Source organism: Nicotiana tabacum, chromosome 1, assembly GCF_000715075.1.
Source record: "Nicotiana tabacum cultivar K326 chromosome 1, ASM71507v2, whole genome shotgun sequence".
NCBI lineage: Eukaryota > Viridiplantae > Streptophyta > Magnoliopsida > Solanales > Solanaceae > Nicotiana > Nicotiana tabacum.
The window spans coordinates 39,652,826-39,678,130 of NC_134080.1; the positions used below are offsets into that span (position 1 = coordinate 39,652,826).

General features: G+C 36.7%; 1 protein-coding gene across 1 annotated transcript; it reads left to right on the forward strand.

The window, feature by feature from the left end:
- The first annotated feature begins 5,741 nt into the window (after window positions 1-5,741).
- On the forward strand, window positions 5,742-6,742 carry LOC107803869 (uncharacterized). The gene has a single exon (XM_016627663.2). It carries the CDS (start codon window positions 5,875-5,877, stop codon window positions 6,514-6,516), a length of 642 nt encoding a protein of 213 aa, XP_016483149.2. The 5' UTR covers window positions 5,742-5,874; the 3' UTR covers window positions 6,517-6,742.
- Window positions 6,743-25,305: the final 18,563 nt, after the last annotated feature.

The following is a 25,305-nucleotide window of genomic DNA, read 5'->3' on the forward strand; positions in this document are numbered from 1 at the left end:
ATATTGATGTATTTGTAAGTCTATTATCATGTTTGGCCAAGTTTTTAAAATCAGCTAATTTTGAAAAGTGTTTTTCTCAAAATTACTTCCATAAAAGTGCTTTTGGTGAGAAGCAGTTTGTGTTTGGCTAATTAATTTGAAAAGCACTTTGAGCAGTAATTCGTGTTTGACCAATCTTTTAAACACTGATTCTAAGTGTATTTTTCTAAAAAATTCTTCTCAAAAAGTACTTTTGGAGATAAGCTACTTTTTTTTGTTTATAAAAAACTATTTTTGCTTCTTCTCAAAAGCACTTTTTTTCTTATAAAAGCTTGATCAAACGCCTCAATTTTTTAAAGGAAAAAAAAACCACTTTTGACCCGAATTTTGCCAAACGTGCTATATAACTACTTCAACAATTGCAGTGTTGCATCGCTACTTGCTTTGTTCAACAGAATATTGTTGACACAGAAAAGGTGGGAATGGAGGAATTGTTCAACAAAATTTTACTCAACCGTATAATTGTACCCTATATTGGTTGAACGTTCTCTGCTTGACATTTCATTTTTTTGACCTTTATCAATGGTACTACGATCAACGATAATACATTTAAGAGTTCGATAAGAAATGATTTTAGATTTTATCAGGCTTAATTTATGGAAATTTTACCTCCTGTATCAAAGGTATACACCCTATTTATTACAAACCAAAATTATTTATATTATTTTCTATAGCTATTTTTTATATTTTATAGCAAAATATATATTTATGATATATATTACCATTGAGGCATGAAATGCGTTATTTATGTTTTTTCTGTCTCTTTCTTTCATTTAACACACGAATCTCTCTCAGAAATTTTCTTCTTTCTCTCTCTTTCTTCTCTCTCTCTTCGAGCAAAATAAGCCGAATCCTCTAGGGTTACTGCAATTGAATCTCTCAGCTTCATCTAGGGCTGAGCATAATTTGGTAAATACAGAATTACTGTATCGAAACCGCAAATTTTGGTATTTGGTATTCGATATTTTGGTATTCAGTATGATATTTGGTTTAAGTTTTAAAAAATATCGGTATTAGGTATGGTATTTGGTATTTTAATATGAAATATCGAAATACTGACATCGTACCGAAATACATATTATATTATAAAATACACATATTATTAATTATAACATAAATATAAAAATTTAAAATTTTACTTTCCTTTATTTTTTAAGTTCATCAATTAACGCTAAGCAAGTAACAAGACATTTCTAATGATCAAATTTATTCTTTTATGTACAATTTTCTCTCTCTAGGTTGATATTTGCTAGTTTTAGACAAAACTTTTGTCAACAAGCATTTTTAGTTTTGTACTTTTGAGCACTTTAATTAAGAATATTATAGTCTATGACTCCATGCACTAGTTAGTATTCAAACCGAATAAACCAAAGTTACCGAACCGAAAGGAGAAAAACTGAACCATACCGAATTTAATTAGGTACGGTATTGGTATAGCATTTTAAGAAACCGAATACCGAAAATACCGAACCGAAATGTCTAAATATCGTACCGACCGACCGATGAACACCCCTAGCTTCATCGATCCTCTCAAATTTTTTATCTTGTTGAAGGTTTATAAATCATTTTCCCCAAAGATCGAGCTTACCTCATCTCGGTTCGATATGCTTATGAACCTGAATCATTTGCTGAAGCCTCCAAATCTGCAAGATTTCTTCCTTTGAAAATTCTCCCAATACGTGGGGTTTCTTATCTTGTTTGGTGACATACTCAATCAAGTTTGCAAATTTTTTGTGAAAGGTTAAATTACACTGTCTTCCGTCAAACTGATTAAAGGCTTGCCTTATTCTTGTAGTTGCATTGTTCTTTGAAGCATTGGAGTTCTTTATTGTGACGTGTACAGTCACACAAGGAGTCTTGGCCGGAAAACACCATTTCCGACGAACTTTCTTCTCTTCTTTGCTATTTAGTCGCATATGATGATACAAATACATTGTATTCTATACAAAGTCACTCAAACACATTGTATTTTTGTATAAATATTTTTTTTGCTTGTATTTATATATTTCGAAGGTCTGTATTTTTTTAATACAGCTGAATGCATGATATAAATATTGAAATATACTGAATACAAATATTAACATAGAACTATAAACAGTGAATATATTTAATTTTAAAATACAGTAAAATTCAGTAAGATACACTAAATACAAGTAGAAATACAGTGAATACAACCAATAAAATATATTGAATACAACAGTACTAACATGTATCAGGAACAACTAAAATATTGTTAATATAAATATATTTGAATACACTGAATATAAAATAGTGAATATTGTAAATACAAATATTGAATCTAATGAATGCAACATTAAAAAAATTGAAACACACTAAATACAAAAGTTAAATACAACAGTTATATACAACTGAAAAATCATTCTAATTAATTGCATTAATGAGGCATGTTAGAATTGATTTTGTTGAGTTATATCAGGAGTGTATCATGTTAATTGATATTATTTCGCTATTAGACAGCTGGACAGACCTATTTTTAAGGTGGTTGTCGTTATTGTATTCATGAATATATGACGTGAATACAACTGGACTGCCGGAATTTTAGGTGCTTTTTGCTATTGTATTCATGAATACAACATCGTGAATACAACGAATATACTACCGTAATAACTGAATAGTAACTATAAGAAGTAATTATATATATCTGATAGCTATAAGAAGTTAATAGCCACTAAATAATAGTGATTTTCCTCTTAATTTATAGATGGTACAAAATAGAGAAATTTTCATAAAGCACTATCTTTTAGTGGTAATTAGCTATCTATAGATACCATTTGCTATATTACGGATTGTAGATACATTTTCTGTTGTTATAAGATGTATTAGATGCATTTAAGCTATTGTATTCATGAATACAATAGCAAAAATAGATGTGAATCAGGGAAGTCCAGCTAATCAGTTGTCGTATTCGAGTGTATTCGACTGTATTCATGGCGTGAAACATGGGATTACAGCTGGATAAATTATGTATTTGAGTGTATTCGTCTGTTTTCATAGCGTGAAACATGAGATTACAGCTGGACAAATTATTGTATTCGATTGTATTCACGGCGTAAAATAGGGGATTACACTGTTTTAAAACGGAAAGCGAATCAATTAACATAATAGACTCCTAATATAACTTAACAAACTCAATTATAACACACAAAATTTGTATTTCCAGTTATAAAAAAGATTCTCAACTGAAAAACACCCCAAAAATATAGCAATCTTTAGAGAAATTATATAATACATCTGGATACATAAATTATATTAATAAAAAAATATGAATACATTCATGGAATATAGCGAGACAGTAAATAAATGAAATACATAGAATACAACGAGATATATTGAAATACAATGAAAAAAAAGATAATGAATACAATGAAATACATAGAAAACAGCGAAATAGATTGAAATACAATGAAAAAAAGAAAAGACAATGAATATAATGAAATACAACGAGATACATTGAAATACATTGAAAAATATTGACAGAAAATTTAAGTTACTCAGCCCTCAACTCCGTCGTCTTTGTTCAAGAACAACCTTAATATCATCTCGTTGAAACAACATCAATATCCAGTAGCTAATCCTTACAATTATTAGCTTTCGGAAGTATGTGTCGACCCTTGGTTCGAAAGCATCGAATTACCTTTCTTTCTTGTACTGAGATGGAGTTTCAACAGTTGGTTTCATTCTTGCTATTCATCTCCTTCATCTTTCTTCTAATTCAAAAATGGAGGAAATCAAAAAAGTTGCCAACTAAGAAATTTTATGGCTGATTATTACTCCCTCTGGTCCGTGGAGGCTACCTATTATTGAGAAATTTGAGGGAAGAGAGAAAAATAACACAAAGCTTATTTTATGGCTTAATGATAGAAGATGACCATAAATAGATATTTGGATATAAAAAATCAAAAGATAACTATGGAATATAATTTTTTAAAAGGGTATTTATTTAAAATAAATAAGGTATCAGCCTTTTCTATATGAGTTAACTAATCCTACAAAATATGGGCCCATATATGGAGACATGTATATCTAACAACTTACAAAATTTAAAATTTAAAGACCTCAAATGAAACTTAAAAATCAAATGATTGCTCTCAAGTATCATTTGAGTTTGAAATGATAAATAAGTTTGAGTGGGCTATCTTTTATTTCGCGGTCCTTATATATTAATTTCCGCACTATATAGTAAAGATTAAAACTTCGAAATACATAAAATCAAATTTACTTCGAGCAAACAAGTCTAAGGTAATAGAGTTTGAAAAAAAAGCATTGGAGATGTGGAAAACTTGTGTGTAATTTATATTTCAAAATAAAACATTGGTAACCAAATCAGGTAAGATTCCAACCACTGGCTTTACTAAGTGGGCGTTTGTACGTAAGAATTGCAAAATTTCGAAAACGGGAAAAAATAATTTCAAGTGAAAATAATATTTAAAAATTAGAGTTGTGTTTGGATATGAATATAATTTTGGGTTATTTTTAAATTTTTGTGAGAGATTTGAAGTGAAAAAATTGAGAAAACAACTTTTTGAATTTTTTAAAATTTTCGAAAAAATTTTGAAATTCATTGTCAAGTAAAAATTAAAAAATTGATGCCAAACACTAATTTGAAAAAAAGAAAATTTCCGAAAAAAAGTGAAATATTTTTATGGCAAAACGGCCCCTAAAGTTCCTTCTCACATTCGCAGTTCAGTTATGCAATTCACGTACTTCGCACCAAATCATAGGAAAGAATTTTTCAAAAAAAAAAAAAAAAAAGAGGAAGTCCCCGTGGCATCCTTCTTTTATCTTATGGGTGTCTAACGGATGGATCGGGCCGGGCCGGATTGGGTAGGGAAAATTAGTAACCTTACGGGTTGTGGTCCGGGCCAGTTACGAATTGGGACGTATCGAATTTAACGGGTTCGGATTCATTCGGGTAAAAAATGAACCGTAAGGGTTACGGGTACAAGGGGCCGGGTTAGTTTTTTTTTTTTTTTTTTTTGTATTTTGTATAACTATTGTAATTTATATTAATATAAAGTAAAAATATAAAGAATACAATGTAGATAGAAAAAAAAAATTGCACTTATAAATTGCAAGTTCTACATTTATTTCAAAATTCAAATTTACAAATTGAAAGGTTTACATTTTAACAACAAGTAAATTAACGAAAAAAGAATAAATTCAAAGGTTTTGCATTGCCTTAGACTCTAAAACCTTAAAAAATAAATAAAATAAAAATGAAATATAGCTTTTAAACCGGGCCGGGCCGGTTAACCGGTTCAACAGTAATTTACGTTGACCGATCCAGTTAACCGGTTGACAAAATGTGAACGGACCAAATCCCCAACCCCTTTAATCCAGCCCCACCCGGTCCTCTTGTACCGGTCCGGACCGATTTCGATTTTAACCGGTTTGGACCGGTCCGGAAACGGGCTGACCTGGCCCGTTAGACACCCATATTTTATCCTCTCAAATTAGCAGTTGCAATGAAACGGCTCATAATACTGTCGCATTAACCAGCCGTTGGATCGGAATCCTTTAAACAAACCCTACTCAGGTTAAATCATCACCATGGTTAGCTTGGGTAGATCGGCAAAGAATTTGCTAACTACATGCTTATACTTTATATTATTTACACGGATACCCTTCTCCTTCTCCTTGCTATAAATTTAGGCTTTGAGACACGCTAGGTTTGCCAAACTGAAGAGCCTAAGGGCCCTTTAGAAGAAATCTATAGAAACAAAATTTGTTTATTATAGATTTCTTTTACCAGCTTCCTTTTTCTCTTTTTCTTCTTCCAAAAAATTATAGTCAAAAAAAATCTTACTGTCTTCAATGGCGACATCTTCTAGAAGATCAAGCGGACCGGTTTTGCCGATTAGATCGGCCTTCCAGAGGTCTATCTCACCGACTGGCCGGTTCTGCAACTCAACGACAGTGACTGATACGTCAACGTTTTCGTCATTTGCTTCTTCGACGAGTTCTAGCTTTTGCTCGTCTAGTTCCACAGGTATTTTCCATCGATCGGCGTCTCCGACGCGCGTGAACCTTCACGGTTTTGCTCCACTGGCTCCTACGCCTTCTGTTAAATTTTCGATCGACAGATCTATATCTCCTCATCGTTCGATGGCGGTTTCTTCCCGAGATCAAGTAGTTCGAAAGCAGAACAATAATCCGCTGACAAAACTTCCAAAAAGGACGTGTATGTGCTCTCCTACAACGCATCCTGGCTCGTTCCGGTGTAGTTTGCACAAGAATATGAATACTGCTCCGTCGATGTATTCGCCTAGCCGATTGAATGCTCGGCGATCGGCGATGACGAACTCGCTGGTTCGTATTGGTACTGTTGAAGGAGATCTAGTGAAGCGTGCTTTAGCAGCTCTTATACGGCCTTCGTCGCATCATCAGAGGCGTAGAGCCGATTTCCAACCTCGTCCCAGCCGGCTTTCCAGGATGTCCAAAGCTGAGGATCTGTGATGTTGTGTTTAGGTTACAGGTTTGATTTTTTTATATAGGTATTTGAAGCTATTCAGTTGAGAGTTTCCGGCGATGGCGTCAGATCCCGGCTGCGGTTTTTATAGTACTCCGGCGAATCGAAGGCCCTGGAAGTTTTGATACTCCGGCGAAGTTGAAAAAACAACAAAAATTCTCCCTTGTACATATGATTTGCAGCAACTGATTGCAATCAAAGGACTTTTTGGACTTCTTTTTTTCGACATCCATTTAAACAAAACACTAACTAACAAACGAACTATTGATTAAAATGAGTTAAAAATGAATTTGATGTATTTTGAGCAATTTGTGTACGAATTGTTGTGTAATGGAGAGTTGCGTGACTCGTTTGGTTTTGTCTACGTTCGCAGCTTTTGTTTATCCCGTCGTGCTTGCCGTTCACCGTGCCGTTATGCTTGCCGTTTACCGTCCGTTTGCCGTGAATTGCGTTCGTCGTCATCTTTGCGTTGTGTTTCTTCCGAGGTATACCTTTTACTTCTTATTTTATTTGTATTTGGTTATTTGTATTTATTTTATTTATTTGTTTATTTATTCTTAATCTGTTAGTTGGATATATTAATTCTTTTTTCTCTTTTGGTTATTTGGCAGGTTTGGCTTGATTGATTCAAGTCGTGGAGTTGAAGTTTGATTATGGACTTGGACTTGGTGTTTATTTATACCTTCCATTAAAGGTGCACTATTTCCTTTACGTTGTTTTCGGAGCGAGGGACGGTGTTTGCTGGACATTTTAGGATCTTGAAATGGACTATTTTTCAAATGGACAATAAAAAGATCTTAAGATAAATACGAAAATTATAAAAGTAATTAAAGGAATAGAATATTATACTAGAAATTAAGTTGGGGAATACGAAGTTTTATGAAAGCAAACACTAGAAGATGGGAGACAGGCTGGCTATGCATTGGAGTGTGTGGCCCATATTGGACACAACTGGTTCTTACAATGCACTTTTCTAAAACTGGTGTGAGGAATAATAAATGGGAAAGGGAAAATGATTGAGCGGCCAGAAAAAGAAATGATTGAGCGTGAGGTGGAAAAGTTTTAGAAGAATCAGAAGATTATGAAAATTTACACAAAAAGGTTGCACAAGATGTTTGCAAATTTTTTTGCTTTTATAGTCTACACTCTGCACAGAAATTGATACCCCCTTTCATACAAAGGTTCAGTAAGATCTTGTTGAGCTACCCTAGTTGAAATATCCGTTTCACAATGAATGTATATATTTTAGGGTGAAATAAAAAATTTAAAGTGTTTTTGTAAATTTAAAAAGTTATTTCTTAAAAATTGAACTTCTTTTTTAAACGAAGGGAGTAGTAAACTTGAACTAGCCTTTTGCTGTGCATTTTTGCACGACTAATTAATTCGATCTTTCTGAGAAGCTAAACATAATATGAGAAGCTAAACATAATATTGTGCATAGTTTGGTCGTGAAACAATCTCATCTCTTCATTGTACATTAATTTATCTCTAAATAAAAATTTATCTTACATTAGACACAATTTGATAGCAGTAAATTTGTTACAGATTAGATCATATGTTAAAAACCGGTGTATTACTCCAGTAAATAGTAACCATGAATAGATAGGGGGCGTTACATATTTCCAATTTTAACAATACCACTCTTTGTAACACGAAAATTCCTATTTCTCTATGTTTTAAGCATTTGTCTATTTTTTTCTAGCTATTATAGTGGAGCATTTTAAGGCCGAATAATCAACACTTGGACACTGACAAAATTACACTTTCTACATCTAAGTAAAACTAAGATCATGCGGTAAATAAAATTTGAACACTTGTGTAAATCTTGCGCTACTAATAAGATATGAAATTGGAGAGACATAGTAAACAAAATACGGCGCATTAACTTGATTCTTGAAAGCATTTTTCTCACAAGTTTGACAAATAAAATGTCAAAGTACTTGTTTACATTGTCCAATACGCCGTTATAATTGGACATTTCAAAGGAGCATGTTTAGAACGCTTCAATGAAATCACATTTCAGCTATTTATTATTCCAAAAATCTTATCGTCATAATAGAAGAAGAATAAATTTTAAATCTCGACCACCAAGAGGGTATTGGATCGGAGGATTGATTCCCTTGATGGCTTTATATATCCACCGACAAGATGCCTTTAGTTCGAGCTCTGAATAGGAAAAAATTTAATTTGATATGAATTCGATTTAGTCACGTCAATTAGTTCCAAATAAAACATTGTCTTGTTATAAAATAAAGACGTAAAGTAAAGACAAGTATAAAGAGAAACTGATATATTATTCGAATTCAAACTGATGTACATAATGAACTGAAATCTCTTCTATTTATAAAAGAAAGGAAGCTTCTATGTAAGCTGCTACTATACTAGATATGGATAATCTTCTACTGAGAGCAATGTTTATCCATAACGGAGTACTGAAAGGATAAGCTTATTATACCCGATATGGATAATCTTCTACCGGGGGTAATGTTTATCCATAATTGGGTACTGAAAGGATAAGCTTATTATATCCGGTATGGATAATCTTCTACCGGGGGTAATGTTTATCCATAATTGGGTACTGAAAGGATAAGCTTATTATACCCGGTATGGATAATCTTCTACCGGGAATAATGTTTATCCATAACTGGGTACTGAAAGGATAAGCTTATTATACCCGGTATGGATAATCTTCTACCGGGGGTAATGTTTATCCATAATCGGTATCGAAGTGATAAGCTTCTTCAGGAAGCTTATTTCCAATAGAGTACTTAAATAGATAAACATATTTACGGTGGAGTCCCATATGGATAAGCTTCTTCAGGAAACTTATATACAACGGAGTACTAAATGAACATCCATAATATAATATATTTATAACACTCCCCCTTGGATGTTCATTAAAAGATATGTGCCTCATTAAAACTTTACTAGGAAAAACCACGTGGAAAAAAACCTAGTGAAGGAAAAAGAGTACACATATTTAGTAATACGCATTGCTGGCTGCCTCATTAAAAACCTTATAAGGAAAACCATGTGGGAAAAACCTTAGTAAGGGAAAAAGAGTACAACGCGCATTTTATTCCCCCTGAAGAAAACCTTATTTCAAATATTTGTGTCTCCGCATTCCAATCTTGTATACCATATTTTCAAAAATTGATGTTGGTAAAGACAATCTGTTGGATTGTCACTTGAACTAATTTGATGCACATCAATGTCACAATTTTCCTGAAGATCATGTATGTAGAATAATTCTGGTGAAATGTTCTTCGTTCTATCTCCTTTTATAAATCCTCCCTTTTATAGTGCTATGCATGAAACATTGTCTCCGTATAATATTGTGGGTCTTTTATCACATTCCAACCCACATGTTTCTCGAATAAATCACTGATCTCAATCATATGCACTCTCTGCTTGCCGGTTTGAAATCGAGCTTTATGGGTATCGGATAAATAACCTGCATCTGCATTACCAATATGATCTGCACCACTTTTGTTAGCATTAGCAAGATAAATAAGTGCACCATCTACACCGAGATAGAGTATTTCAGGACCAAGGAGCTCCTCATCCTCTTCTAGAGGTTGGAACGGATCCTTATTCACTTCAAGTGATTGAATATTCATTGGTGTACTTAATGGGTACACTTTGTCCATGTAAAAGTATTTTTAAGACCCTCTTGGAGCTCTTCCGGAGTTCCAATAATATTTATGTCACCAACATAAACAACAAGTGTAACAAATTTTGATGACATTTTCTTTATAAAAATACATGGACAAATAACATAATTTATGTAACTTTCTTTCAGCAAATATTTACTGAGGTGATTATACCACACGCGCACAAATTGCTTTAAACCATACAAAGATCTTTATAATTTGATCGAGTACATTTCTCAAGACTTTGAATTATATGCTTCAGACATTTTCAATCCTTCAAGGACCTTCATATAGATTTAGCCAAATAAGTCATATAGGTTAAGACTTGTATCTAAATGGTATGACATCTTCAAGTATCTGGACTGCTAGTCCGATCCTCACAATCTTTTACAATATTGTGCACTATATTGTATTAAATATATCGTCGACGATCATTTTGTGTCAGTTCCGAAGCGACATAACTTGTGGAGATCTCATCACTTTCTTTATTTTCAGGTACCTGAACTTTTTCGGGAGTTTTATGAAATGTTATGTCGTGGGCTCTTCTAGAGCTTATTTCCTCCTCATTATGATCATTTTGATCATTAGCTCCTACTATTTTTCAAGGATTATTACCTTTGGAACCGATTGGTCTACCACGCTTCATGCGGAAAGTAAACTCTATCCTTCAGGGACTTAATTTTAATAGGAGCATTTGCAGCTGAAATATGATATTTAATTTTGGATCAGCAAATGCTTCTGGCATTCGACTTGAATTATCTTCTAAGTGAGGATCATGATAATTCGATTCATATAACATATTTTTCAACTGTTTATTTCATCCCCCAAATGTTAGATAAACTAACATATATCCCCAATCATCTTTGGGAAACATATCTTTGTGTATTATGGTAGAGAAATTAATCATATACCACACAACAAAAGATAGTAAAAATATTTGGTTTCTGATCCTAAACCAATTGTGAAGGGAGGACTTATCATATATTGTTGATCTGATGCATACAGGTGCTGCTATTTAGAAAATCTTAGACCAACACATGAAGCTTTGTTCTCATAAGCAATGGTTTAGTCATTAATAGGAGGTATTCAATGCTAAACCAACTTGGATATAAACCAGCATTATCAAGATGAACTGTCTTGATTTCATAATCTGAAAATTATGCTCTTAATCGAGAAAAGCAATTCCAAATGCCAAACTGCAGGTTGACAATAATTACACATGTAACCATCTCATATATGCACCTATAAGTGGTTTACATGATAGGTGAACGAGCCCATATTCACCTTTTATATATTTCAGAATCAGGGATCTTAGTCCCAACTTTAGCTGGTATAATCAATTCATTATGAGAACAAGCAACACATGAGAATTCCTGAAGAATCTTCTAGTTCTTTAGTATATGCTTATCTGAATTCTCAAATAGCTCATTTAAAAATGGCAAATGAAAACTTCAAGTTTATCATGTCATGTGCTATCTCTTAGTAAACTTCTGGTTTACTATGGCATAAACTTTTGCTTTAGTAAACTTCTGGTTTACTGTGATACATAATATAGTACAAATTAAAGAATAAGGCGGGTAACTTCTCACATACATATTCTTTTACCCCCTATGATTGTGAAAACATGAAGATTATCAATCTTCCAATCATTTGTAGTCTCAATATGATAGCCATTTGTATTAGTAAACTTCAGGTTTACTACAACATATGTTTTGACCATAATCATATAATATGAATGACATATTTGTATATAAGCTCTTCGAGAGCCTTTATTTATTATCCACAATCTAATATTTATCTGGCACTACTGGTGTCATGTATTCTTTAGGCAAATATTTAGCTCTTCAGGAGTTGTTGATACGTTTTGTACTATCAAATATTGCTCAGACACTGCTGGTGTCATGAGAGAAAATCACAATCAAATTAACAATGTAAAACAATTGTTTAAGCACACGAAAACTCCTCTTCATAATATTTTTCCACTTCAGGAGGCAATTTCAATTGTGTTACTTCTTCGCAAATTTAAAATACGAAATATTGAGTATATATTCTCTCAATTATATTAACTCTTCTGGAGGTGAATTGTAATGTATTCACATCAAGAGCGCGTTCATATTTACCCAACTTATTAGTATTGTCACATTCACTTCAGGGAATGGATTAATATTATCAAAAGTTCTCATCCTTCAGGAAATCGAACATAATTATCTGAATGCGCATTAATCACATCAAATTGTGATGCCTCAACCTCTTTTAAAATATTTACTACTTCAGGAGCAAATCGAGGCGTGCATTTAATATAGATAATATTTATGTAGCTTATCTTCAATTGTAACCATAGAAAGCCTAAATAATCACTTCTGGTGATCATAGGTATATACCACTTCTGGTAGTTAACAAAATATAGTTACAATGAGATATATGAAATATAACCACTTCTTGTGGTTGTATATTTCTTGCAAACTATGCTAGAGTTTAAGTTGATCTAATAATGTTATCCATATTCTTCAAAATGACATAAACAAGATATATTATAATAAACATCATTATCAAATCATAATTTTTTTTATGTACAACAATTACATAACCATACTATCTATTACAAATAACAAAAATTAAAATATTTACATTTCTACAGATTCACCACCGATTATATGACTTGTTTCTCCTTCTGGGAGTGCAAGGTAATCAGTTACATCCAAATGCATGAAGTCTAAATTATCTTTAGAAATAAAATTTGCTTCAGCATTTTTCTCTGTCTTCTTTAGGGAGGCTTGATAAAGCTCAACCAGGTGCTTTGGCGTACGACAGGTACGTGACCAGCGCCCTTTTTCTCCACATCTATAGCATGCATTTTCTGCATTTGGTGCGTGCACCGCTTCATGCTTTTGTTCCTTCCTTTTCCACTGCTGGTGGTGAGGAGTGTTCTTTGGTGCATTATTATTACCATGATTAGAGTTTCTTTACCGACCACGACCATGACCACGACTGGGGCCACGATCTTTTCCACGTTTAGCCTGGTGGAAGTTCGTCTCATTCACTTCAGGGAATGGACAAGAACCAGTAGGTCGGCTTTCATGATTTTTCATTAATAGTCCATTATGTTGCTCGACTATAAGAAGATGTGAGATAAGTTCAGAATACTTTTTAAATCCCATCTCTCGATATTGCTGCTGCAGGAGCATATTCGAGGCATGAAAAGTGGTGAAAGTTTTCTCCAACATATCATGATCAGTAATATTATCACCACATAACTTCAATTGGGAAATAATTCTGAACATAGCAGAATTATACTCACTGATAGATTTAAAATCTTGTAGCCTTAGATGAGTCCAATCATATCGTGCCTGTGGAAGAACGACCATCTTCAGGTGGTCATATCTATCTTTCAAATTATTCCACAGTATGACTGGATCTTTAACAGTAAGATATTCCATTTTCAGGCCCTCATCAAGGTGATGGCGTAGGAATATCATTGCTTTGGCACGGTCTTGGTTTGATGCCTGATTTTTGTCTTTGATGGTGTCTGCCAGACCCATCGCATCAAGATGAATTTCAGCATCAAGCACCCAAGACATGTAGCTTTTGCCCGATATATCCAGGGCTACAATTCAATTTTAGAAAGATTTGACATTATTTAGGAAAAGAAAGTTCTTACCTCAGATACTTTCAAAATATTTGCTCGAGATGACAGAGTCTCGTGCTGATAACGTGTTATAAAATAAAGACATAAAGAAAAGACAAGTATAGAGAGAAACTGATATATTATTCGAATTCAAACTGATGTACATAATGAACTGAAATCTCTTCTATTTATAAAAGAAAGGAAGCTGTTGTGTAAGCTGCTACTATACCAGATATGGATAATCTTCTACTGAGAGCAATGTTTATCCATAACGGAGTACTGAAAGGATAAGCTTATTATACCCGATATGGATAATCTTCTACCGGGGGTAATGTTTATCCATAACTGGGTACTGAAAGGATAAGCTTATTATACCCGGTATGGATAATCTTCTACCGGGGGTAATGTTTATCCATAATTGGGTACTGAAAGGATAAACTTATTATACTCGGTATGGATAATCTTCTACCGGGGATAATATTTATCCATAACTGGGTACTGAAAGGATAAGCTTATTATACCCGGTATGGATATTCTTATACTGGGGGTAATGTTTATCCATAATCGGTATCGAAGTGATAAGCTTGTTCAGGAAGCTTATTTCCAATAGAGTACTTAAATAGATAAACATATTTACGGTGGAGTCCCATATGAATAAGCTTCTTCAGGAAACTTATTTACAACGGAGTACTAAATGAACCTCCATAATATAATATATTTATAACATGTCTAAATATATCCAAATTCTTAACCAAAGCTTTATTGCGGCGGAGGTTATGTGCGGTTAGAATGGTTGCCTGTCTGGTGTAATCATTTGATAGGCTTTAGAGCTCCAATTATAGTCCATAAAGACTAGCGTTATAGATGGGAGGTGGTTGTGAATTCTTTAAGTACCATATATATGTTTAGTTCCTGTTTAGCAACGTGGTAGATTTGTAGTAATGTGAATCCAACAAATAAATAGAAGTCACGTAGTGCTTCTCACTTCACATAATTTATTTTCGGCCACATATTTATGTAACGTAAATAGATTAATGAAGATAGTCAAATTTATGTTTTTCATACTTGCAGCAACTTTTCAATCTTATAGCTTCATAAATGCTATTATCAATAATCAAATCACTTGTACATGACTTTTATCTTACAGTATCATAGGTAAAATGTCTGACACCAGTGTTCATAATCTGTTTCCTTCTCACTAAATAGGCAAATTCGTAAGCAGGAGGAGTAAAGAAAGAGGAAAAATTCACCCACTCTGTCATATATTCTAACCTTACTCTGTCATATATTCCAACCTTTTCATCTATCTCCAAGAGTTAGGACTAAATATTAATTAAAAAAAATTCTAACTCTTCAACCATACATGGAAGTTCTTTCATATGGGTTTTTATATCATTCTTCTTTATTTTGACTTCTAAGCTTTGTAAAAGGACTTTGACTGAAGTTTAAAAATTGTACCTTTGAAAGTCAAATATAAGCAAGAAGCAAACATAAAACTGCCCCAATAAAGTGAACTATAAAAATATAAGGCTTATAGGCCCACAATAATCTTCCAAAGACTTTAATTCCAGACCAGTTGCTTTGGATGGCCTATTCAAAATTGAAAATTTGCTGGCTTAGCCGACATTGTGTAAGCAATAAGGCAGCTTTTCTTCGAAGACGTTTTCTTTGCTTGTGGGGCACTCAACTTTAGGCAACTAAGGAAAGGAAGGGAAGCCAGAAGAAATGGGTTGCAACATAATTGTTTGGTTTGAGCAAAGAAAGAGAAAATAAAGTGCCCCCAAGTAACCACACAAGAGAAAATACATTTCTTTATGGACCCACCATTTTATTTCAGATAGTGATATTCTTGGGCGCTTGGACATAAGAATCCTTAAAAATTCAAGTAAAAATAGTATTTGAAAATTAGAGTTGTGTTTGGATATGAACATAATTTTGGGTTGTTTTTGAAGTTTTGTGAGTGATCTGAATGAAAATTTTAAAAAAAATAGCAGTTTGGAGTTTTTCAAATTTTCGAAAAATTTCAAAATTCATCTTCAAGTGAAAATTGAAATGTTTATGGCCAAATACTGATTTCAAAAAAACGTAAAACAAATTTCGAAAAAAAGTGAAAAAATTCTAATGTCTAAACGGGTTACTCTTGTACTTCCTCTCTTGAATTGCCAAGGATGGCAAGCTTTTGCCTAAAAGAATTGAAGATTATATTGTATTCATGTCTTAATTATATATGCATTAGTTATTCCATAATGATAGTGGTATAAAGTTATATTAAAATTAGTGTATAACTTTATACAAGGATTAACTATACACTAAGGAGTCGTTTGGTATGAGTATAAGAAGGTATAAGAATGGTATAAAAATTTAATACCACCTTAATATTCTGTTTGGTTAGCAAACCAGGTATAAGTTATCCAAGTGTTAATTTTAACATCGGGATAACTTATACCTTATAGAAGGTAGGATAATTAGCACCGGTATAACTTATACCTTCTTAGAAATTATGCAATTGTCATTCTTAATGCAACATACCAAACAATGAATAAACAACAATCCCAACATAACTTATTCCAATATAACTTATACCGGCATAACTTATATCGGTATAAATTCTATTCGAACCAAACAACCCCTAATAGAAAAGATAAATCAAATATTATATAATCATTACAACTCTTTTATATCATGGTTATTTATTTCTATATATCAAACTAAACGACTCCTTAAGGTTGCCGAAACAATGAAACAACTTAAGGATGGGAAAAAAATCAAAATGCTTAGCCTAGTGCTCACCGTTTTCTTCTCAATTTCTTAGTGTGATCATCTATCTCCTAAATATGTCATGACAAATTGGTGATAGTCAGAGTTGAATAGATTTTACTTAGGTTACCGAGTGCATGTGTATGTAATACTTTAGATTCAAACTATAACCCACATTTACATATAGGTAAACATATTTATATCGTTATATTAACTTTGCATATGAAGGAGAGCTTTGGAGCAACAATAAAGTTGTCTTCATGTGACCTATGCAGGGGCGGAGCTAGAAGCCCGACTATAGGTTCAGCTGCACCCAATAACTTTTGCTCAAATATTGTATTTGTGTTAAAATTTTTTAATACGTATTAAATATGTACAAAAATTAAACTTAGAACCCAGTTATTAGCAGTTGAAGTCGTCGTTTTAAAATTCAGGACCCGTAAAGTTGCTATCCTGGCTCCGTCTCTGGACCTATAGGTCACGATTTCGAGCTTTGAAAGCAGCCATTAATACTTGCATAAAGGTAGATTGTCTACATCACAGCTATTGAGATACTTTATACACCGAACTGCTCTTTATACTAAATTTGCATAGACCCGCCTCTGATAACCTTAATGGCTTATTACAGCTCGATCTTATCAAGTTTCCCAAAAAAGGGAAGAGGAAAGAAGGGGGTGGGGGGTGGGGGGAGGAGGTTATCTTCTGAACCTTTCATGTTTATACTAAAAATCTACTTTTGCTTATGCATAGTAAATACTAAATACATTCAATGTTTAATTTGACTAGACTGATTTTGTGAGCTCCAGTGATTTGCTCCACTCTGTATCTAGTTGTCCTGGGCTTTTTACTAGCTATTTATTCCCTTGGCAAACCTAGTGCGCCATGTTACATCTGGTCTGCAACAAATTAAAATATTGCAAACTTCTGTAACTGCTATCATACATTTTATATCTTGTTTGGCTTGAATTATTAACAATAACTTGAGATCTTTTTGTTTAGACCAAAAAATATGAAACTTCGGTTAAACTAATTGATTAAAAAGATAATGGGTTAATCATAGTTAAATATAATAACTTCATATCCAAAATTGGCCTATGGGGGTTACGCAGGACAGTGTCGGAACAGATTTAATGCAATATGTATTAAATGTTCAAGGTCACTAATGGGGTGAGAATAACAAGCATTAAATAACAATAAATAGCACTAAATGTAAATAAGGAGAATGATTCGCCCAATATTGAATGAGGCGGATGATTCTTCCTTCTGACAATGATGTATGACAAATAACTATGAGAATATTGGAGACTTTCTCGGATCTGATGTGAAAAGTGTAGAATAAACAACAAAATGAATCTCTTTAGAAAGATAATGTTTGTATCTATATAGAGAGTCAACTTTTCAAGAGAGTTCTTATCAGAATTAATAATTATTGTCTTTCACCTTATCTCTCTTTCTATTTATATAAGACATACTCCTCATTAGCCCTAAAAGTACAAATACAGAGAATATCTAATGGAATATTCTCCTAAAAGACCCTATTACAAAACTAGCCGTTACTGTTACTCTAAGCATTTGACCTCGGCCATGATCGACTGCTCGGCAGTAAGTTCTATTAATCATTAGTCGACCTTGGACAAATCACTTCTAATAGCACCTCTTGTATTGGGTTCCCTTAAGTCATATTTTGACCCATACAGTTAGTCCCTCCGCTTATCGAGGTTGTCCCTCGGACGACTTGGATGAGCGGACTTCGCTAGTCGTAGTTGAGAGATTTTAGGTGGGCAAGTCGAGCAGTAACACTCATGACGAGGTGATAACGTGGCGCTTCGTGTGCCACAATTTATCGTTAAGTCGGTTTAGAATGACGTCATGACATCATGCGTCATTATTACGCATTTTCCCGATGCGTTATGTCATTTCCCGCGCCTCTGCCGTGTTGATATTTGAGCAGTGGCGACTGGCATTTTCGATTAAGGTGCCTGGATTACCTATAAATAGGGATAGAAACCATCTACTTGATCATTTGTGTTTCCAAGCATTCGAACCTCTATATCTCTATTCTTCTCCAGTATTCTTGATTTCGTTGTTTCCATTTTCATAGCCCAGTTTTCCCTGGTTTTAGCAATTTCTGCTACTCTTAACCCCCTCTGTGTAATTCTTTCACATATAAACAACTAAAGATGGTTAATGCATCTTCTACTTATGGAGGGACCTCTGACCCGATTCTATTGGCAGTGAGCAACCCCCTCATGACGATGGGGCTTCCATTGTTGCAGAGGATGAGAGCTTCCCCACCGTAGACGAAATAATCCCTCGCAAGGAAAAGTCTAGGTCAGACTTCTCGAAGCGGCCCGAGGACGATCCTGAGCCCGTAGATTCTGAAATGGACGTGGCTGTCCTTGCTGACTTTAAGGCCAAGTTTAGAACCCCGGCCCACATCGACATGGTGCCGGCCGGCCGTGATGTAGTACAGGTTCACCGCACTGGATATTGCGCATTCTACGTGTATCCGTTCCTTGTAGGCTATTCTCTTCCCCTTCCCTCATTGGTGGAGGAATTCTGCCGTTATTACGACATCTGTCCAACCCAGCTTTCCCCTTATATCTACAAGCTTATCCTCATGTTGATAAAGTACACGGAACTGGCTAGCCGCGGGATCTCTATTCGCCATCTAGTGCATCTCTACGCACCCAGTTTCCATAGGGGGGCAATGTTACACCTTCGTCACTGTGGAGGCAAGAGTTTGGTGGTGAAGATGGACGATAAGGCCAATCGTCGGTTCTGGTTTAACTTTTTCTACATCAAAACCAAGGACATAGTGACAAACACTAATGGATTTCCCGAAGCGTGGAACTATGCTCATAAGTACCTCCGACGAATGTTCATTTCGCTTATTTTGGTGGTAGTGTAATCGTTCCATTTTATGTTTTGTTTAGACGAGAAAGATCCCCCTCCATTGGTTGCCGACATTCACGACTGGGTCAGTCAGGTCTTGCCTTATACGGTGGTGATCCATGAATGGCCGGCTTTCCATAAGAAATTTGGGCCTAAGCCCTCAACGACTGGTGAGTTGCTTGCTTGATTTTTTGTTGCTTCGGCCTTTAGGTCATCCTTTTCTTTTTTGTATCGTAGGGGTTGACTTAACCCTACTTTTGTTGTTATGTCAAAGAGCATCGAGGAGGACAAGGGCTACTACCCCCACATTCCGCCAAATGAGTGCTGTGATGGGGTCTTCCCATGCTATGACTGCAGATCAGTCTGCTCAGCCAACCACTTCTTTTTAGCCTCCGATATTGTGCGGACCTAGTCGACCATCGACAACCCCAACAACAGAGACTCTAGTTCCGGTCGTGCTAAATTTGATAGACGAGTTATCACCGAACGAGGAGTACTCGATTACGCTCAAGAAGAGGAGGGTGGATATCAGTGATGGGGTTGTTAGAGCTGCAAAATCTACAAGGAATGACTGTGAGCTGACCACTGCTGTGTCGGAGGGCGATGTGGGTTTATCGACTGCAACTTCGGTTTCTATCGGGGTTGTGGAAGATGTTCCTTTGCCTTAGGTCGCAGTTGAAGTTGGAGGGCCATATGAGGCTGCGGACGCCATGCTGATGAACGAGCCATCGTCCTCGGGGCCGGTCGGCATTCCTTCGTCGGCCAAGGAGAGATCAAAGGACATTGTCGAGGATGGTTATGAAACCGGTTCTGATGTTGACCCCAAGGAGATGTGAAGGTTCAATGAAGGATTCACCCGAGTGGAGGTGAGGTTGGAGGGGTCTTCTCGTATCATCGTAATCCCCATGGACTATGATTTGCTGGTGAACACAAAGTACGTGGTCCCCTCCTTGGGTCCACTCTATTCTAATATGGAGGGCAGGACCCTAGCGACGTTCAATGATGTCGCCCTATCGTCGGGCATAGCCGGCCTCGCCCTAAGGGTAAGTTTTTACGATTTTCCTAATATCTGTGCCTTGTAGCTTTTTCTCTTTTTTTAGATTAACTTTCTCTCTTTTGCTCTCTTTTTTAATGACCATTATCTTGGATATTGAGAGTGCTCACCGTGAGGAGAGTCGTAGGTCTACTTTTAAGAAGATGGAAAGAAAGTACTGCGAGTACCGCAACAAGCACCGCGAGATCTGTAGGCAGTTTGGTATGAGTGATAATTTCCAAGATATTAGAGACGAGCTGAAGCAAAAAGATGATGAGCTTGTGAAGGTCATATGTAAGTGCAGCGAGCTTGAGGGTGCGCTCAGGGACAAAGAAGAAGAGCTCGAAGTGAGCAAGGGAGTTGAGGCTGAGTTTGCGGATCTTCAGACACAAATTGTATCTCTGCTGGCTGAGCTCGAGCAATGTTCGACCAAGGCTGACGCTTTGAATGACAAAGTCATCAAGAAGATGACCGAGTTAGAGAAGAGTGAGTTGGCTCGGTTGGCGGCTTTGACAAAGGTGGCAGCATAGGAGGATGCAGTCTGCATCCTCCGGTCTGAACGTGTGAATGATATGGAGACGACGACATTCAGGGAGGAGTGGCTTGATGAATGGATTGGGGGCTAGAGAAAGAGGTCTCGAACCTTGGTGATCAAATTGTCGCTCTCGAGGCCGAGAAGACGCAGTTGTTGGCTCAGCCGTCCTCCTCTCACACTTTTGCTTACCCCGATGTTCCGCGGGATTTGTATGAGAAGTGGATCCATACCGAGGACCATCTAGACACATTCAAGAATTTGATGATGACAGGGTAGAGTTCCTAAGGATGATTTTAAGGATGCTCGTGCTATGGCAAGTGCAGCTCGGGTCGCCTGTGGTTACGATCCTACTACGCCGGGGCCTGATTATGCCAAAAAAGATTGACGGGATTGAACAGGGTGCTTGGTATGAGGACGTATACTCTGATGGCGAGGGCGATGGTGGAGACGATTCTGCTAAATAGTCACGCCTTTGTAATTTTTGTGTTCCCTTTTACGAGCGTCTGTTCAGCTTCTGTAGAAAATATATTTTTGAATGTGGAATGCTATTTTTGCTGTTTGTTTCTGAATCTTCTCTGTTTGGTATTGTATGTTTTATCCTTTGGTCGCCTTGACTATAAGGACTTTGGATTTAGTCTTGGCCGGGTCGAGTGTGGATTAATTCGAACGAGGTCGAACATAACTTTAGTTAATTCGGACGAGGTCAAATATGAGTTAATTCGAGCGAGGTCGAATGTTACTTTAATTAATTCGAACGAGGTCGAATGTGAGTTAATTCGAGCGAGGTCGAATGTCACTTTAATTAATTTGAACTAGGTCGAATGTGAGTTAATTCGAGCAAGGTCGAATGTCACTTTAATTAATTCGAACGATTCGAATGTGACCTAATTCGAGCAAGGTCAAATGTCACTATAATTAATTCGAACAAGGTCGAATGTGAGTTAATTCGAGCAAGGTCGAATGTCACTTTAATTAGTTTGAACGAGGTTGAATGTGAGTTAATGCGAGCGAGGTCGAATGTCACTTTAATTAATTTGAGCGAGGTCGAATGTCACTTTAATTAATTCGAACGAGTTCGAATGTGAGTTAATTTGAGCAAGGTCGAATGTCACTTTAATTAATTCGAACGAGGTCGAACGTGAGTTAATTCGAGCGAGGTCGAATGTCACTTTAATTAATTCGAACGAGATCGAATGTGAGTTAATTCGAGCGAGGTCGAATGTCACTTTAATTAATTCGAACGAGGTCGAATGTGAGTTAATTCGAGCGAGGCCGAATGTGAGTTAATTCGAGCGAGGTTGAATGTCACTTTAATTAATTTAAACAAGGTCGAATGTCACTAACTAATTGATGCAGCGTTGTTTCGGCAAAAACATGGGTGAACTTTATGTATTTGTGTGCTTTGCTTATATAAATTAGAGAAATAATGTTTTCCGGGCTGTCATTCCAGTCTCAGTCTATCTAGTCCCTTCATTGGTTGACCTGGAGAAATATTGAGAGGTTGGGAAATGAACTGATTAGTCTGCATCCTCATCTGTTCATACTTTAGCTTGAAATGTCCTCCTTGTCGCCTCATTAAAAACCTTCCCGAGAAAACCGAATTGGGACAAAACTCAGGTGAGGGAAAAAGAGTGTGGCTCAGAGAATATTTTTCCTTAGAAGTTAAAGTACTTGAGGTGGGCGATATTCCAGTTGTTTGGTAGTAGTTTTTCTTCCATCGTTTCTAGTTGAAATGACCCTTTATCTGTTGCTACCGCGATTTTTGTATGGGCCGTCCCAATTCGTTCCCAGCTTGCCCTCCTGCGGGTCTTTGCTTGCCTGTGTTCTGGCCTTGAGTACGTAGTCCCCGACTTTGAGTGGTCTGACCTTGGCTTTTTTTGTTGTAGTAGTATTTTGCCTGTTATTTTTGGGCGATCATCCTTATGTAAGCCAATATCTCTCCGTTCTTCGGCTATGTCGAGGTCTTGCTTCTGCTTTCGTCATTCCTCAACTCACTTTTATGGGAGTATCTCAGACTTAGTTCTCCGACCTCGACTGGTATTACTGCATCAGTCCCATAAGCTATTGAGTAGGGTATATCTCTTGTGCTCATTTTTGGCATTGTGCGGTATGCCCATAGCACTTCTGGTAGTATTTCCGGTCATAGTCCCTTGGCGTTCTCGAGCTTTTTCTTCATGATGTTCAGTATTGATTTATTGGAGGACTCCGCTTGCCCATTTCCTGGATGGTACAGAGTGGAGAGTATTCTTTTGATGTGCCATTTCTCGAAGAACTCGACGATCTTTTTCCCGGTGAATTGGGGTCCCTTGTCACAACTAATATCTTTAGGGAGGCCGAAGCGACACACAATATTCTTCCATATGAAGGCGATTACTTCTTGATCGCGTATCTGGCGAGTGCTCCTACTTCTACCCACTTGATGAAAGGCCAAGGTATGCATTCGCCCAGATGTCCATCCCCCACTTGATGAAAGGACAAGGTGAGGTGACTGAGTGGAGGTGCTTGCCTGCTTGGTGGATCATAGGGGCATATTTTTGGCATTGCTCGCATTTTCTCACGAAGTCAGCGGGCTCTTTTTTCATGGTGGGCCAATAATAACCTGCCCGTATGAGACATCTAACCAGAGCCCGATTGCCGGAATGAGCTCCGAGTGGCCTTCGTGGACTTCTTCTAGAACGCGTCGGGTCTGGTTTGGGCCTAAACATTTAGCTAGGGGGACGCCATACGTCCTTTTGTGTAGGTCATCGTCTATGATGTTGTACCTGGCCGCTTGCATTTGAAGCTTCTTGGCTTCTTTTTTATCATCTGGAAGCACACCCTCCTGTAAGTATGTAACAGTACGGCTACGCCAGTCCCAAGTTAGGTTTACAGTCCTTACCTCGATTTGATCTATCGATGAGTGGAGGAGGGTGACCACATTTCCTTCTCCAGTTATGCTTTTAGTGGCTGCCGCTAATTTGGCGAGGTCGTCTGCTTCGATATTTTGTGCTCCAAGGATCTGGTCGAGCTGGCATTCGTCAAATCGGGCAACATCTTGCAGATCTCGGCCTGTTATTTTTGTAACCTTTGCTTCTTGATCTGGAAAGTCCTTGTGACGTGGTTGATGACAAGTCGAGAGTCACAGCGTAGGACGACTCGCCTCTCTCAGTACTTGAGTGCCATCCTTAACCCTGCAATCACGACCTCACTCAGTCTCATTGTTAGTCAAGTCCGGGCACCTTATGGGCTGGCGAATTACTTCGCCTGTTGGGGAGTACGAGTCCCAGTCCGGACCCTGATACGTTATAGGCACCATCAATATACAAAATCCATAGATCCTGTATTTGAAAGCTGGTGTTGGCGGCTTCTCTTTTGACTTCATGCATTAATTTTGCTCTGAAGTCGGCGACTAAGTCGGCAAGTACTTGCGACTTTATTGCCGCTCGTGGTTGATATGTGATATCACGTTCGCTTAATTTGATGGCCCATTTGGCCAATCTTCCCGATAGCTCGGGCTTATGCAAAATACTTCTTAAGGGAAAAGTCATGATTACCAAGATGGGGTGGCATTGGAAGTAGGGTCTAAGTTTTCGTGAAGCTACGACAAAGGCCAGGGCTAATTTTTCGAGGTGGGGTACCTCGTCTCGGCGTCAACTAAGGTTTTGCAAATGTAATAGATGGGAGATTAAGTATCTTTATTTTCTCGAACCAGGACCGCACTCACCACCACTTCGGATACGGCCAGGTAGACAAGGAGGCGTTCTCCAGGTTCTGCTTTGGAGAGTAGTAGGGGCGATGATAGGTAGCCTTTAGCTCCTTCAGGGTGTCAAAGCAATCAAAGGTCCATTGGAGAACGTTATATTTCTTGAGTATGCCAAAGAACTTGTGGCACCTGTCGGACGACCATGAGATGAATCTCGACAGGGTGGCTATACGTCCGGTCAGCCTTTAAACCTGTTTTTTGTTAGTTATGTTATCTAGTATCTCCTCTATAGATTTGATTTGGTCAGGGTTGACCTCGATGCCTTGTTGTGATACTAGGAAGCACAGGAATTTCCCTGAGGTCACGCCGAATGCGCACTTTTCAGGATTCAATTTCATTCCTTATCGCTTGAGTATGTCGAAGGCCTCCTTCAGGTGATCGATGTGATCCTTTTTCCTTTTGTACTTGACCAACATATCATCTATGTAGACCTCCATGGTTTTGCCGAGATCTTTGTCACCAACCTATGATACGTCGCCCCCGCATTTTCAGTCCGAAAGGCATCACCCTGTAGCAATACGTTCCTTGGTGGGTGA